This window comes from Microtus oregoni, unplaced genomic scaffold (genome assembly GCF_018167655.1).
Source record: "Microtus oregoni isolate MIOR12 unplaced genomic scaffold, Mior012 000011F_ref0000422, whole genome shotgun sequence".
In the NCBI taxonomy this organism is placed as follows: Eukaryota; Metazoa; Chordata; class Mammalia; order Rodentia; family Cricetidae; genus Microtus; species Microtus oregoni.
The window spans coordinates 51,708,001-51,724,986 of NW_024543070.1; the positions used below are offsets into that span (position 1 = coordinate 51,708,001).

General features: G+C 47.6%; 1 protein-coding gene across 1 annotated transcript; it reads right to left on the minus strand.

The window, feature by feature from the left end:
* Positions 1-185: 185 nt before the first annotated feature.
* Positions 186-8,710, minus strand: Arl10 (ADP ribosylation factor like GTPase 10). The gene is made up of 4 exons (XM_041660635.1): positions 8,456-8,710; positions 7,825-8,023; positions 4,388-4,563; positions 186-2,165 (listed from the first exon to the last, which is right to left on the minus strand). The coding sequence occupies exons 1-4, from the start codon at positions 8,636-8,638 to the stop codon at positions 1,992-1,994; spliced, it is 732 nt and encodes a 243-aa protein (XP_041516569.1). The 5' UTR covers positions 8,639-8,710; the 3' UTR covers positions 186-1,991.
* Positions 8,711-16,986: the final 8,276 nt, after the last annotated feature.

Consider the following 16,986-nt stretch of genomic DNA (forward strand, 5'->3'; position numbering starts at 1 on the left):
ACTCTACCAAACTTAGGTCATCAGCAGGTTTCCATGGCAAACTACCCACCGTAGCATCTCACAGGCCTTTTACCTTGAGTCAAGGTCTCAGCTAATTGTCCAGCTGTCCTTGAACTCACTATAAATGAGGCAGACTGATGCCATGTAGCTGGGATCACACACCAATAGGCCTGGTCTCAGGTAAATCTGCTTCAATAGACACAGTGAAACTTTATTCTGAAATTGATCCCTCCACCTGGGGGAATATGACAATTTAACACAATGATACTCATTAGACAAAGGACTTGAAAGTCAAGAAAAAGGGTCCCTCTCATCAAGTCTGGTTCCAAGGTAAGCTTTAAGCACTGGAGAAGAAGGTGGGATTCTTAAAACAATGACAGTTTCTTACCTTCCTAATGATAAGATGAAGAGTTGTCAACAAAGTTTCAAATACTGGAAAATCCAAGTCATTCCTTAAGTATTTAATACAAAAGCAGAAAGATCACTTCTGGTGAGATTGCGGTAATTCCGTTCTCATGGGCAGGAGGAGTCCAAGGGCACAGTGGGCCCCTCTTCTGATGACTGTGCTCACTTCAACTTGGAAGCTTTCCACTTCCCAGGCTGTATGTTGGGCAACTAGCAAACAGCACACAGCCTATTTTCAAAAAGCAAACTGGAAGCCAGGCATGATGGCCCAATGTTTCCTGCAATTCCAGCAGGAAGGAGGAAGGACAACTGTCATGAATTCAAGGCCACCCTGGGCTAGAGTAATACCTCATCTCACTCAGCAGTCCTGGCAAAGCTCCTTTGCTTGTGCCTAATGAAGACTGGCTGTGCACCGCTTGATCACCAGTCACGGAATGTTCATTGCAGCTTTTGCTGGCGAATAAATGGTCCCAGAAGGCTTGATGCACCCAGGGCCACTCTGTTGGCTCTTCTGCTGGTCCTGTCCTGTGTCCTGGGCTACAAGGCAGAATCTAAGTACTAGATTCCCTTCAAGTATTTATCTCCAATTATGGTCTCAAGGCCAGGCTGCGGGAGGGGGAAGCTATAGCTCTGTCTCCACTGACACTCATAGGTTACCTCAATGTCCGTCATGATTCCAGATAGTTCTCAAAGCTTCAAATTTTTTTTTGACAATCTAAGGTTTCAATTACAGCACCTAGAAACAGAACTTTGAACTTTGGCCTATTCCTTTGATAAATACATAAATAAATAAATAAAATGCTCCTCCCCCCAACTTCAGGCTTGTTCCAGTACTCAGGTTCCTTCCTTCTGCAGACTTATGTAAACATGGGCATTGGCACAGTTAGTGCAAAAGCAGCAGGCGGTCTCCAGACCTGGGAAAACCGTCCTTCACCTGTGTGGTGAACTGCACTTTGTGTGGGCAATAAAGGCTGGCAGGCCAGGCCTTAAGAGCAGGGAGGTGGTCAGAGCATTCTATGCTAAAGTCTTCAGGTTGATCCTCATTTGGCATTGCCAAGGCTGGCATTTAGGAAAAACTAGAAAGTCACCTCCTCCCTTTAAAAATGATGGTCCTGGGGCCAGAAAGGCAGAAACACAAGGCCACAGACGAAGCAAGGATATACTGTGCTCCACCCAGACCCTTCCCACATGGAAAACGTATGACATCACCCAGAGTGAACAGTCAAACGGGAGACCTGAAGGCTCAGGAGTACCTGTGATACCCACACTGGTTCTTCAACCAGTGGGACCTGCAGGGAGAGAGCACAAGTCCATGGAGCATTGCACTGTGTAGGAAGGCAAGGAGAGATGGAGCTACACTAACTACGGTCTCAGGTGAGGCAATCACCGTCTTCCCTCTGCCTTACACCCTCTTGCCCCAGGTCCACCTCATCAGGAAGGCTTCTGCGTGGTTCTGGCCTTGCTCTCGAGGGGACAAAGAAGGTGCTGCTATGATGATCCTGCCCAAGGCTTAGGCCGGCAATGAAGATGCAGGAAGAAGCAGAACTGTGGTCTCCAACGCTGGGCAGCAAGCAGGTGGCTCCAGCTTAGGAGAGAAGCTCCAAGAGCAGTTTCCAGATGCGCACAGTGCCGGGTTCCTGGAAGCCAGATCCTGCAGGGGCAATGCTGGCTGCCAAGAGGAAAACCTCCCTCTGGTTGTTGCTAGCAAGCAGGCCCAGCTCCTGCTGCAGCTCCACCATACTCATGGCCCCGCTCAGGTCCTGCAGTGAACATAAGCCAGTGACACATGGCTGTCAGACAATGCTTGCAGTGTGACCCCACCCTTGTCAACTATGAAAGACAGAAATGTTCAGCTACTACGCTGGGAAAAGCAGAATCCTATATCCCATGAGGTACCTCTAGACCCTACAGAACAAACTCAGTGCCCTCCTCCATCCTGACTTTCCTTTGTGGCTCCCTCTTTTCACGACACTTTTCACTAGTGTGGTAAGAAACAGCCCTTCCTACTGTTAGGCACCATGAAGGCATCTGCCTACCAAGTTTCTGATTGACAACCCACTGAAGTGATGAGGAAATTGGTTCAGTGAAGTCACTTAGCTCCAGTAACAGAGATAATGGCAGAGCTAGGTTCCAAATTCATGTTGATGGCCAAACTTTTTGAACTTTTTGGAATCCCTACTCCCCCTCCTCACACACACACTTTTTTTTTATAGACAAGATTTCTCTGTGTAGCCCTGACTGTCCCAGAACTCACTCTGTAAATCAGGCTGGCCTTGAACTCAGTGATCTCCACGCCTCTGTCTCCTGAGTGCTGGGACTCCAGGCGTGTATCACCAGTACCCACTACACATATCTACTATGTAAGACCATAGAGAGGGGTAAGTTCCAGACAGTCTAGCTTGGGTGGAGGTAAGGGAAAAGGCTATGGTTGGCGATGGTCTCTATAAGTTTCATCACTGGCTCAAGATTCTCGGAGCAATCGTACACAGGAGGCCCTCCCTCTCCTGCGGTTCGAAATTGCTCCCACAGGCTCGTATATTTGAATGCTTGGAGCGAGGCTAGCAGAACGGTTTGGGAAGGATGAGGAGGTGTGCTCTGAAGGAGAAGTGTGACGATGATGGTCTTCAAGGCTTCAGAAGTGAAACTGTAAGCAAGCCCCAGTACACTCTTAAGTCACCTTGATCATGGTGTCACTTCACAGACCCAGGAAAGGAATCTAAGACACCTCCAGTTGGTTCAAAATGCTAGAATTTTTTTTTTGAAAGAAAATAAAGTATTTCTAAGGCTCCAAGACACCATTAATAGTGGCAGTAGGGCTGGGCTTGGTGGCACACGCCTTTAATCCCAGCACTCAGGAGACAGGCTGGTGGATCTCCATAGTTTGAGACCAACCTGGTCTACATATCAAGCTCCAGGACTGCCAAGGCTATCTCAAAAAAGTGAAAACATACAAAAAGGTAGAGCAGAACAGGCATAAATGGGAACTGTCCCAGGTAGGTCAGGAAAAAATGGTAGTCAGATTTAAAATAATTATCAAGAGTCCTCTGATAGGCAGGGCAAATCTGACGTCAAAGAGACAAGTTAGAAACGTTGGCACAAGCCTCAAGGCACTGATTGTGGCGGTCGTCCTGGAGTTGAGGATGCCACATAAAGTCTGTCTGTCTGTCTGTGATCCTGAGGGCTGCTGAACCTGAGACAGCCCAATAAACCCAGGAAAAGTGTCAAGGACAAATCAGTTTGCAGAGGGGTTGTGGAGGCTGGGACTTCAGAACCTAGGGCCTCGTGCATACTAAACAAGTAACCTACTACTGAGTTCCATTCCAGCGAAACAACAGACTCTGAGGAAGATTGTTAGTGACAGCAGGGCCTGTAATGGGGTATAGCCAGACTGAAGAGGGGTGATGGCTGCCAGGTGTCCACACTGAGCCCCAACACAATGCATTCATATTATTACTTAATTCATATAATTACTTAATATATTGCTTGTTACTTTTCAGCTTAGTGTAGGAGCAGGATGGTTCTAGAAACAGGCAGGCATTCCAGCTCCACCGCCCTGTATGTCCCTATGGAGATTACCATCCTGCACCTCCACCCCACCCCCAGCAGCAGGTGTAGTGGCGCACAACTACAATTCCACTACTCAGGAAGAGACAGGCTTATGAATCCCAGGCCAGCCTGGGCTGCACAGTACACCTATCTGAGTGCTCAAGACCCTGTCTTAAAATCAAAATCTTCAAAACTACACCTGCCATATAGTAAGCATTTAATAACTGTTCCTTCACCTCTCCTGGGTTAGAGAAGAGGGAGACGAGAGAAGACACCAGTTAGGGTGGAAAGATGACAGGGAAGGGGGGTAGACACCAGTTAGGGTGGAAACATGATGGGGAAGAGGGGCAGGCTTTCTCTGGACATATGCACCCCCATCATGCCCAGGAATGTACGAGAATTCCCTCTGGCCTCAGCCCACCTCTCATAATCTCACCTGCTTGTTGGCCACCACCACAACAGGCAGATCAGGGTCCTTGTCCAGCAGTTTCTGTAGTTCTTGCCGAGCCCAGGGCAACCGCAGCCGATCAGTTGAGTCCACCATGAACACCAGCACGTCCACCTCATTCACAAACTCCTTCCAGTAGAAGCGCAGGTTCTGGCTGCCACCAACTGAAGAGAGGCCAAAGGACAGGTCAGAGCCCAGAGCTCCCTGTGGCCTGGCCAGACCCCCACCCCATCTCCAGCTCCTAAGGTTCCACTAGCCAGGGGCAAAGAAAGCACCATAGTCTAGAGCCAGGCAGCCCTCTTAAGAGAGGTCACTGCACTGCCAGACTCTTCTTACTGAGTGAAGAAGTTTCAGCAGACCCCACAGGGACTGTCTGTGACAGCCACACAGCACTAGACAAGTGATAGTCTTAGGCCACCTCGCCTCTTTACCAGGTCCTAGCTTCCTCCCTGTTAGTGATAACTGAGATCAGAAGTCGGGGTCCCAATGCCAGAAAAGCCAGCGCAATGCCACTCTCAACTCCATCCCCACGCACTCTTGTTGCTCCTTCCTCTTCCTCTGGAAACACTGTATGGAGTCATACTGAACAAGGTTACGGACATAGTGCCTGCACCTGGAGCTGCCCTTCTGTTCCTTTTTGCCCCTCTGCTCAGTTCCCCTTGGTTACCCTGCATCACCCCGTTCTGGTTCTGGTTCTATTAACTGTCCACTCTAAATCCCCCCAAAGCCCCAGCACAATGCCTTGGCACACAGCAGGCACTCATCAAGTATTTACTGAGTGCCTACCAGGTGCCAAGCACTGATCTGGGTGCTGGGGATGCAGACACACGGGCTGGAGTCCTGCTCTCAAGGGACCCCCTCCCTGACCCAATGCCAAGCACTCACTGATCTGAGTGCTGGGGATGCAGAAATGAGCAAGCTGGAGTCCTGCTCTCAAGGGACCCCCTCCCTGACCGAATGGACCAGGCAATTACAAAAGGCATATTCTAGAAAGCAAGGAATCAGAACACAGGGAAGTGGCTAGGGGCTGTGGATGGTCTTGGACTGGGTGGTCTGGGAATGTCTCTTCAAAGAGGCTGGATGTGAAGTGAGTAGAGCCGTGGAAGAAGCAAAAGAAAGCATTCCAGTCACAGCAAAGAACAAATTCCATCTATCTGAGAAAGAGAAAGCAATGTGGTAAGGGACCTCGAGAGAGCAAGAGGAGAAGGGACAGAAGCTGGCCCTTTAAAGGTCTAGAATCTGTTTCTCAAAGGTACTAGCAGCTGACTGTGGACAGAAGTAGGAAGATCTATAAGGAAGCAGTTGTAGTCCTGGTGGGGGAGGCGAAAGCGGCTTGGACCAGGCAGCAACAGAGGGAGTAGGAGAGAGACAGTCTATCCAAGCACACAGCTGACAGAACCAATACCCCAGACTTCACAGTGAGTTCAGCAAAGTGTCACCAGTATTGAATTTGTCCCCCTACCAACTCCGCTCAAACCATGCACTCTCAGTTGGACCCAGGCCAGAATGCTGAGACCATGTGAGGGATGAGAGCTCTAGGACTTAATTGGACATTTGGGATTTTTTGCTGATGTTGAATTTTTTGAAACTGTGGCAATCTTCCTGCCATGGCCTCCTGAGTGCTGGAATTAGAGGTGTGACCCACCTTGCCTGACAGCAATCTGGGTTCGACTCCTAGATGAGGGAAGCCCTGAGCCTGGACTAAACACAGGCACATGGAAATATCTTTTCATATGGATGGGGAAAAGAAATGCTATTTCTGTCAGATAATACCCTCACTCAACACATGTCCTTGGCACAAGAAAAGACAGAGGGGCTGGGGAGATGGCTCAGTGGTTAAGAGCACTGGCTGCTCTTCCAGAGGTCCTGAGCTCGATTCCCAGTAACCACATGGTGGCTCACACCATCTATGGTGTGATCTGATGCCCTCTATCTGAGGCATACATTCAGATAGAGCACTCGTATATATAAAATAAATAAAATCTTTTTTAAAAAAAGAGAAAAAAAAATCAAAATCAAAAACAAACAAAAAATAAAAGCAAGAAGAAACAGAGAAAACTTGATGGGAGGTCCAAAACCTCAAGTAAGCATCAATGTTGTCTGCTACAACCAGGGAGAAGAGGTATGGCCAGGTTTGGCCATACCACAGTGCCTAAGACCAGAAGAATGAAGTCCCCTCAGGCCCAGAGTTAGGTTCTCAAAGCTCAATTTTATCACCCAGTACTTAATAAACACATCTAGGCCTCAAGGTTTTAGTCCTGTGGCTGAAAGTGCCCCCCTGCTTCCTCAAAGACTGGGATAGACCCAGGCTGACAAGAACTGCTACCTTCTCCATATTCTGGAAGCCCTTCCAACATCCCAAGAGGTTAGGACTGAGGATAGGCTCCTCAGTTCCCTTCTGATTACTCACTCAGTAAGTCCTCCCAGATACCTGTGACAGTCTAAGCCTTTGGTCAGAGTGGAGGACATCAGTCTTTGACCAGGATGCTCGCAGCTCCATCAGGGACAGAGGGTGACGTGACAAACAGGGCAGCAGAAGGGGTGCAGAACCAGGAAGGAGTCAGGGAAAGCGTCAAAGGAGTCACTCACAAACTACAACTGAGAACTGGTCATGGTGGCAGGGACCTGTAACCCCAACACTCACAAGGCAGAGAGAGAGAGAGAGAGAGAGAGAGAGAGAGAGAGAGAGAGAGTTCAAAAGTTCATGAGATCATCTCAAAACACTCAGGAGGCAGAGACAGGTAGATTGCTGTGAGTTCGAGGGCAGCTTCCAGGAAAGCCCTACAGAGTGAGTTTCAGGAAAGCCAGGGCTAATACAGAGAAATCTTGTCTCAAAAAATCAAAACCAACCAAAGAATGTCTAACAATAGTTATTAAGCATTCCAACAACAACAAAACTAAAACAAACAAACAAACAAACAAAAAACCCTAAAGAATGGAAAAAAGGGAACCACAGTTTAAAGAAAGAGTAGTAGCGGTTAATCAAGCGTTCCAGTGCATACCAAGAAGAGAAGGTAAGAAACTAGTGCCCTTCCTAAAGGCCTAGAGGAGGGCCTTCTGCATTAGGGCACCGGGAAGCTGGGCACCTGTCATGAGTCACCCGTTCCTACAAGTATCTACCAAGCAGATTAACTGGTTATAGTTTTATGGTGTCGTCTGGGGTATGTTATCAGCAATGACTGTCAAGCGCTTGGCATATGAACCCTTAGCTGTCTGTCTGTGTAAGGCATGTGTGGTGAAGGGTAGGAGGACCATTTGGAGAAACCGGATAGGGAAGAACCCTAAATGCCAGAATGTTCTGTATCTTGTGTCCTGGAGACGAGCAGAAAGGATTTCCTAAAGCGGAATTCCTGTTTAGATATGCGTTTTATAGACTCCTCCAAAGAATCTAGGCCCGGGCAGCAGTGAAGGGGTCCCTCGCTCACTCTCTAACAGGTCCACCTCGAAATTCTTGGTGGGCAGCCGCACAGAGTTGAAGCCCCAGGTGGGGACATGGCCTTCCAGCGGTGGCTTCCCAGACAGCATGCGCAGGAACGTGCTTTTCCCGGAGCCATCTAACCCCAGCACCAGCACTTCGCGCTGCTCCAGTTCCTCCAAAGCCGGCTCCTCTTCCTCATCCTCGGGCTGCGGGACAGACATCAAGGCTGCAGTCTCCAACATCCCTCCGGTTCCCTCCTTCCCTAGGGACAACGAAGGGGCGGCGGTACCCACGCACGCCTTCCGTGCATCCCAGGACAGGCAGGTGTACTCTGGAACAGCGGGGCAGGAGCTGCCTTTCGAGTCCTGAACTGAAAAACCTCACTTTTCTGTTTGACTCCCAGCGATCTCGGGCACATTCTTCCCCATCGCAGATCCTTGGCTTCCTCAGTCTGTTATCCCAAGCCTATCCCAAGCCACTCCCAAGACCTCAGCGTCAGGCACACCCGGCTTGACGGCTCTACCCAGCTGGCTCCTGCCGCGCCCTCGGGGATCCCGAACCCGACGCCGGTCTGGCGTGGCCCAGGCCCTAGCACGAGCTCTCCGCGCTCCCAGAACGCGCAGGCTTGCCACACTCACCTCCCATTCGTCCCACTGAGGGAGGCGGGCGGTATCCGCGCCCCAACAGGCCTCTCCCCGGTCCCAGCGCCGCTCCTGGCTGCGGCCGAAGTAAGCTTTCCAAAGAATAAAGAGCACTGAGCCCAGTACGGCCGCGGCGCCACCCAGAGCCAGCACCAACGGGCCCAGTGGCCGCGGCGCCATTTGGCCAGGTGGAGTCGCTGGGATCGGCGAAAACCGACCAGACCAGCCAGCCGTGGAATATGGTGCTGTGGCCGCGCCCACCCGCCCGACCCCGCCACACTACAAGCCCCACAATGCACCGCTTTATGCGACGGCCACGCGCTTCTTGCGGCGGGGATAGGGGGGCTCGGTGGGGCTGGCCTTCCGGGTAGGGGTCGCATGGTCTGGTCTTTCAGTTAGTGGTTTCGATCTTGGGTGGATTTTCCGCTCCGTTTGCCCAGTGTGGGAGGCCCTAGTCTGTGCGGACCGTTGCGACCCCTCAGAACTTCAGAGAAAGGAACATTGAGACTTAGGAGGTGTTAAGGACGCACCGTAGTACAGTGGTCTAATTTTGCATTCAAACCCAAGTTATTAGCAATCACTTAGGTATTTCTCAGAATCACAAAGAGAAAAATCGAAGCTATTCATATGGGATCATACACCAGTGGGGTGGCAGAAGGGAAAAGAACTGGAGTTCCCTATTCGAAGCAGCCTCTAACCCTCCTTTGACTGCCTCCCAGAGACCAAAGCGGTGATGAAGTATGTGGAGTCAGAAAGTTTAGAGCAGCCACTTCCAGAGACTGCGAGATCTCCAGGTTCCCCGTTAGAAAGAGAAACAGGGGCGGGGCTGGAGATGGCTCAGTGGTTAAGAGCCCTGGCTACTATTCCAGATCAGAGAAACTGGGTTCATTTCCCGGCACCCACAAGGCAGTTCATAACTGCCTGTAATTCCAGTTTTGGGAATCTATCACCTTCATACCAATGCACATGAAGTAAAGTTAAATAAGAATTTTTAAAAAGGGAGGAACAGAAAAATGATTCAAGCAACAGCAGTCCCTTGGTCCTTCACTGTGGCTGCAGGATATGGAAAAGAGCCATTGACTCCCAGTGTCCAGGTGTGCCCCCTCCTTACAGTACAACTTCTCTGTGTCCCAGACTGTCCTAGTTGGATCCCCTTTCCTTTTGGCTATGTATCTATGCTGCTCCCCTTCTACCTTTTTTATTTTTAATTTATTATTTCTTATATGCTTTAGTGTGAAGGCGTCAGATCCCCGCTTACAGACAGATAGGTGTGAGCTGCCATGTGGGTGCTGAGAATTGAACCTGGAACCTCTGGAAGAGTGACCAGAGCTCTTAATCACTGAGTCATCTTTCCAGCCCTGCTCCTTTTCTATCTTTTATTTTTCAAAAACATTTCTATAGGGCTTAGAGAGATGACTTACTGGATAAGAGTGTAGGCTGCTCTTCAGAGGACCTGAGTTCTGTTCTTAGGACCCACAGTTGCTTACAACTGTAACTCCAGTTTTAGGGGATCCAACACCCTTATCTGTCTTCTGTGAACACCATGGACACACGTGCTCATGCCCAGACAAACAAGCAGGGAAAACACCTATATAAAACAAACAGCCAGGCGGTGGTGGCACATGCCTTTAATCCCAGCACTTTGGGAGGCAGAGGCAGGCGGATCTCTGTGAGTTCAAGCCAGCCTGGTCTACAAGAACTAGTTCCAGGACAGGCTCCAAAGCTACAGATAAACCCTATCTCGAAAAACCAAACAAAACAAAGCAAAGCAAAGAAAAACAAACAAAAACAACCCATCTCCATATCAACACCTTTGTGGGAGAGCAGTTCATGTAGCTTATTTGAGATTGATGTCTGGATGCTGTAGAATAGTCCTTTTGTACACTGTGAATATGTATTTCTCCCCTTGGTTTAATAAAGAACCAACTGGCCAGTAGTGAAGCAGGAAGAGGTTAAGCAGGAGAGGCAGACCAAAAGAATGCTGGGAAGTGTTAAATGGAGACTGCGCGTTTGTTTTCGGACTGCTCAGACCCGAATAATCACACAGAAACTATATTAATTACAACACTGTTTGGCCAATGACTCTAGTCTAGCATATTCCTAGATAGCTCTTTCTTTTTTAATTTTATAATGTATACAGTGTTCTGTCTGCATGCATGCCCACCAGAAGAGGGCACCAGATCTCATTACAGATGGTTGTGAGCCACCATGTAGTTGCTGGGGATTGAACTCAGGACCTCTAGAAGAGCAGCCAGTACTCTTAACTTCTGAGCCATCTCTTAGCCCTCCTAGCTAGCTCTTACACCTTAAACCTTAAATTATCCCATTTCTATCAGTCTTTGTACTGCCACAAGGCTGTGGCCTACCTGTATGGTTCCTAAGGGTCTACAATGTGTCTTTCACCTTTGGCCGCTACATGGCATCTCCTTGACTCCGCCTATTCTTTCTATATCTCTGTTCAGATTTCCCACCTGGCTTTGTTCTGCTAAGCCATTGGCTGAAACAGCTTTATTGATCAACCAATAAAAGCAACACATATACAGAAGAACATCCCACACCAGGGAAGAAAAAAGACAGAGTTGCCAGCAAGACACAAAGGAAGCAGGAGATGATCGTGCCATGCCGAAAAGAGGTTCCACCATGAGATAAAGTGTAGATTAAAAATATGGGTTAATTTACGTCTAAGAGCTAGTTAGTAACAAGCCTAAACTATTAACCGAGCATTTAAAATTAATAATAAATCTCTGTGTGATTATTTGGGAACTGGCTGGTAGGACAGAAAACTGCCTACTTCTGGGGGTAGCAGAAAGAAATAAGAGTATAAAAAGGTTTTACTCACAGTGATTCACGGCCTTCCTGTGACCCTCTAATACAGTTCCTCATGTTGTGGTGACTCCCAACCATAAAAGTATTTTTGTTGCTACTTCACAACTGCAATTTTGCTACTATTATGAATTGTAATGTAAATATTTGATATAGGACCCCTCTCGTGACCCACAGGTTGAGAACCACTGCTTTACTGTTTGCCTGACAGGAAAGAAGATATTTACTTCTTTTTTTTTTAGGTTTAGAGTGTGAGTGTTTGCCTACATGCATGTATGCTACCTGAGTGTCTGATACCTCCCGAGGTCAGAAGGGGATGGTGTAGCTCCTGGAGCTGGAGTTAATGGATCATTGTGTTGGGTTCTGGGAACTGAATCTGAGTTCTCTGCAAGGTACCCTAAAGTGCTGAACTGCCTCTCCAGCCCTCAGGGAAGAAGGCATTTCAATACATCCTTCCCTTTGGCTATTAGACCATTGACACAATGGATCCCAAGAGATTGGAATTTACCCCACTCTCCAGGAATTGAAGCAGAAGATGGGGAAGTTAAGGCGGTTAAAGTCTGGCCCCAGTAAGACCGGACTCCAGCAAGCTGTCCAGGTTCTCTTCACTTGGACTGGAAATAGCCCACAGGCCAGGCAGTGGTGGCACTTGGGAGGCAGAGGCAGGTGGGTCTCAGTGAGTTCAAGGCCAGCCTGGTCTACCAAACAAGGTCCAGGACAGCTAGGATTGTTACACAGAGAAACCCTGTCTTGAAAACTAAAAAAAGAAAGTAGCCCATGGATCAAAGCCCCTCTTCTCGATGACCGTTAGGCAGTCATGGGAGAGCGTTGGTCTGGGTCAGGGTGGGATCATCATTTTGTACACCAGGAAAAGACAAGTTATCTTTTTACCTCTTATTCACTATTGTTTATTTGTTCTGTAGTCGTTTTAAAACACCTAACCCTTGCCACTTGAACCATGCCCCCTCATGAAACCCCTTCTCCTTTGATGAAAGTTTCTCTTTTTTTAAAAAATAAAAATTATGGGGGTAGGAAAGATGACTGAGCAGTTAAGAGCACTAGTTGCTCTTCCAGAGGACCCAGGTTCAATTTCTAGCACCCCCATGGCAGTTCATAACTGCCTGTAACTCCAGTTTCAGGGATCCAACACACAGACATACATGTAGGCAAAACATGAATGCATATGAAATAAAAATAAATATTTTTTTAAATTATCACATTTATTTTTAAATTTTATTTTATGTGTATGTATGTTTTGTTGACATGCATATCTCTATATCACATGCATGTCTGGTGTCTGCAAAAAGCAGAACAGGGTATGGAAACTGGAGTGACAGAGACCTGTGAGCTGCCATGTGCATGCGTCACTGGATACTGAACCCACGTCCTCTGGAAAAGGACTTCTAACTCTGAGCCATCTTCTCTAGTCTCTATTTCTCTTTCTAATAGGTGATGTTAAAGCACTCACCTTTGACTCATTCCTCTTCTACAGGCCAATATCCTGGAGTCAGCAGCTTACAGCTGTAATCACTGCAGCCTCCCCTCCCCTGGAACCCAGGCTCATGTTCAGAGAAGGAAAGGTTGAAACTCGGTGCTAAAAGCTTGTAACCTTTCAGATGCCTCAGAGGAGATACTGTAGCCAAAATGAAGGTTCACTGATGGGTGGGACTGTACCATGACCAGACTGTTTTCCCTTTTCTCTTTGTTTTTTATTTTTTATTTTTATTTTTTTTTCCTTTTTCGAGACAGGGTTTCTCTGTGGCTTTGGAGCCTGTCCTGGAACTAGCTCTGTAGACCAGGCTGGTCTCGAACTCACAGAGATCCGCCTGCCTCTGCCTCTCGAGTGCTGGGATTAAAGGCGTGCGCCACCGCCGCCCGGCTCTCTTTGTTTTTTAGAGTCAAGGTCTTACTCTAAAGCCTTGATTGGTCTGCAGCTTGCTCTGTAGACCAGGTTCTTCTCAAACTCACAAAGATATTCCTGCCTCTGCCTCGTTGGTACTGGGATTAAAGACATGCACCATCAAGCCTGCCAGCTTGCCTATTATTTAAACAAACATCTTTCCAGGATCTGAAGATGCACTCCAGGGGGTCATTATAAAAACCTGGACAGGGCTCTTCCAGAGGTCCTGAGTTCAATTCCCAGCAACCACATGGTGGCTTACAGCCATCTATAATGAGCTCTGATGCCCTCTTCTGGAATGTAGGCAGACTTGGAAACTAACACTATATACAAAATAAATAAATAAATATTAAAAAAATAAAGACCTGGAGTAGCTGGACGGTGGTGCACACCTTTAATACCAGCGCTTGGGAGGCAGGAGGATCTCTGTGAGTTTGAGGCCAGCCTTATCTACAAGAGCTAGTTCTAAGATAGGCAGGCTCCAAAGCTACAGAGAAACCCTGTCTCAAAAAACAAAGAAAGGAAGGAAGGAAGGAAGACCTGGAGTTATGAAGGTTTGTAAGCTGCCATCTCAGGACCAGAATCTGAGCTGAAGCCAGACCCCAGCACTGGCTGCCCTTCCAGAGGACCCAGATTCGATTCCCAGTACCCCCATGGCACCTCACAACTGCTTGTACTCCAGTTCCAGGGGATCCAGTGCCCCCTATGGCCTCTTGGGACACCAGAGACTCATGTGCTACACATACATACATACATGCAGACACTCACACATACAAATAAAATAAAAATAAAGCTGGGTGTGATGGTGCATTTCTCTAACCCAGCAGCTGGGAGTCAAAGCCGGCAGATCTCTGAGTTGGACGCCAGCTTAGTCTACACAGAGAGTTCTAGGCCAGCCAGGGCTACATAGTAAGACACTGTCTCAGAAAAATGTTTGTAAAAATTTTAAAAAATTATGTCTATGTGTATATGGATATGTGCGCATGAATGCAGGTACCTGCAATATCCAGATGAGGACATCAGATTCTCTGGAGCTAGAGTTTGCAGGTGGTAATCAGCCTGATGTGGGTGCTGGGAACCAAACTCGGTCCTCTGAGCAAGAGCGGTATACTCTGAGCTGCTTTATCTCCAGTCTCTTTGAAGTTTCTATTAAAATCTAAAGTTCATGTCAGAGCCCCAGAGATGACCCTGGTGCTCAGACTTTGGTAAGTGGCTACACTAAGCAAGCTTTCCACATCTTACTACTGTCTCTTTCAACTGTGTTTGGGTGAGTGACTGAGCGTAGATTATTGGGGTCGTGAAAGCCAGGACTTTTGCTTTAAATTTTCGTGGCAGTGTCTTTTTTTTTTTTTAATTCTCAGTATTCTGACTGCATGTACACCTGTAGGCCAGAAGAGGGCACCAGATGGTTGTGAGCCACCATGTGGTTTCTGGGAATTGAATTTAGGACCTTTGGAAGAGCAGGCTATGCTCTTAACTACTGAGCCATCTCTCCAGCACCTTGCTTTGAATTTTCTTTTGCAGTATGAACTAAATGGAACCAACACTAACTTGAGGCTTTCAGCCAGGCGATGGTGGCGCACGCCTTTAATCCCAGCACTCGGGAGGCAGAGGCAGGCGGATCTCTGTGAGTTCGAGACCAGCCTGGTCTACAGAGCTAGTTCCAGGACAGGCTCCAAAGCCACAGTGAAACCCTGTCTCGAAAAACAAAACAAAACAAAATAAATAAATAAATAAATAAACTTGAGGCTTTCAGTATATGTGAGCACCAACTTATAAACCAATTTGGTACCATATACAGGACATGGCAAACTTGAGCACACATGTAGACAGTGCTTAAACACCTGCAGACGACATGAAGTTGGACCAAGAGATTTTTGTAGCCTTTCATTTAGTTTTCATTTGTTAATGTTAAGTTATTTCTGTTAATCTGATTATTTTCTCCATAGCATTAAGTAATACTTATTTTAAAATCTGCATATCCAAAGATCTGACTATTAGAGATACAGTAGATTTTAGGACATTTTAAAGTTAAAAAAAGTTTTATTTTTTAAATGTGTGTGGGTGTTTTTCCTGAATGTACGCCGTTTGCATGCCGAGGCCATAGAAGGCATTGGATTCCTTGATTGGGAGTTACAGACAGTTGTGAGCTGCCATGTGGGTGCTGGGAATTGAACCTGGGTCCTCTGGAAGGACTCTGAATCCCCGAGCCTCTCCCCAGTTTCCATTTTCACATTGTAAATTGTGATAGAATGAAAAAAGGAAAAGTCACATCTGCTCCTAGGTCTGGTGGAGAGGGTTGAGTGTAGATCAAAGGGAGCGCATAGGTAGAGGCAGGGATGTCTGGGAGAGTCAGGCTGAGCTGGGCCATGTGGGGAGAAGGGGAGGGGAAATGAGAAAGGAGAGAGGGGAACCAGGTGTAGCAGTTAGGAGGCCAAAGGTAAAAAAAGGGTAGGTAACTAAAATGTCTGGACTCTAAAGAAAAGAGTCTCTGTGGGAAGGGCAGCCCAGCCCCTGGGTTAGAGAGCTCTGGGTAGAGACCAGCCACACCCTCTAACAGGTAGGGACTGAGGGATGCTGGGAGAACCTAGAGGCTTGGTCCACTGTGTTGTGTTAAAGAGGCACCTTGGGCTCTTGTTTGAAACTTAAGAGATGTGTACTCCTCCCTAGCAGTAGAAGGGGTAAGAGTTAAGACATTTACAAAAGTTAAGAAAACTTGGCATATTTTTTTTTTTTTTTAAAGTCATTCTGTAACCCAATTGTGCTATCCATGAGCCAAGTAAAGAATCGACAGAAGACTTTGATTTCTGGTGCACTCAAGGTCCTAACAGAAGGCAGGCAAAGTCAAATCCTGAACTCTGCACTTAAGATTCTGCTCCTTTCTGCCGGCCTGGCGGTGGTGGCACAGGCCTTTAATCCAGCAGGTGGATCTCAGTGAGTTCATAGGCCAGCCTGGGCTACAAAGGGGCTTCCAGGCCAGTCAGGCCAGGCCAGACAGGACTTAAACGGATAAACTCTGTCTCACACAGAGAAGCCCTGTCTTGAAAAACTAACCAACCAGCCAACCAATCAACCAACCAAACAAAAAGATGGCCCTCCTTTGAACACCTGAGGTGATTGCAAACCTTGGACTTGGAGTAGAATTGAAGGTAGGTGTTTTCAACCTTTTCTCAGCAGAAGAGTTATGTTTTTTTTCTTGACATCTGTATGGCTGCCTCTCCAGCTCCATTTTCCTCAGTTATTCTCACCTGCGCTGGGGAGGCTAGGCTGTGGTATGCTCCTGTATTTGGTCAGTTCTAGTGTGGAGACTGCCCGTTTCAGATACTTCTGAAAGACAGTTTGCTCACTCCATTGCTTGTTAACTGAAGTGATTAACTCTATTGGATCCATTGTGTGTATGTGTGTAGTTTATGGACAGACCTCCACAAGAAAGAGAGGGCAGGAAATGGTGACAGGGTCACAAACCCAGGGAAGTCCGTTGTGAACTTTCTGGCTTTGATTTCAAGATATATTTACTATACCGTCTCCATCTTTTTTAAAAGATTGATTTTATTTTTATATGTATTACGTGTGCGTGTAGTGTCCTTGGAAACCAGAAAAGGGCGGCAGATCTCGTGAAGCTGCAGTGAGATCCCGAAAGTCGGTGCTAGAACAGTCTCAGGTCCTCTACAAGTGTGGGACTTGCTCTTTAACTGCTGAACCATCTCCACCTGTCTTCATTCTTTTCCCCTCCCTCCACTCACCCCACTTCCTGCCACGCTCCTGTCTCAGCCTCCAAGTGTTTGGGTTACAAGCGCAGAGGAAG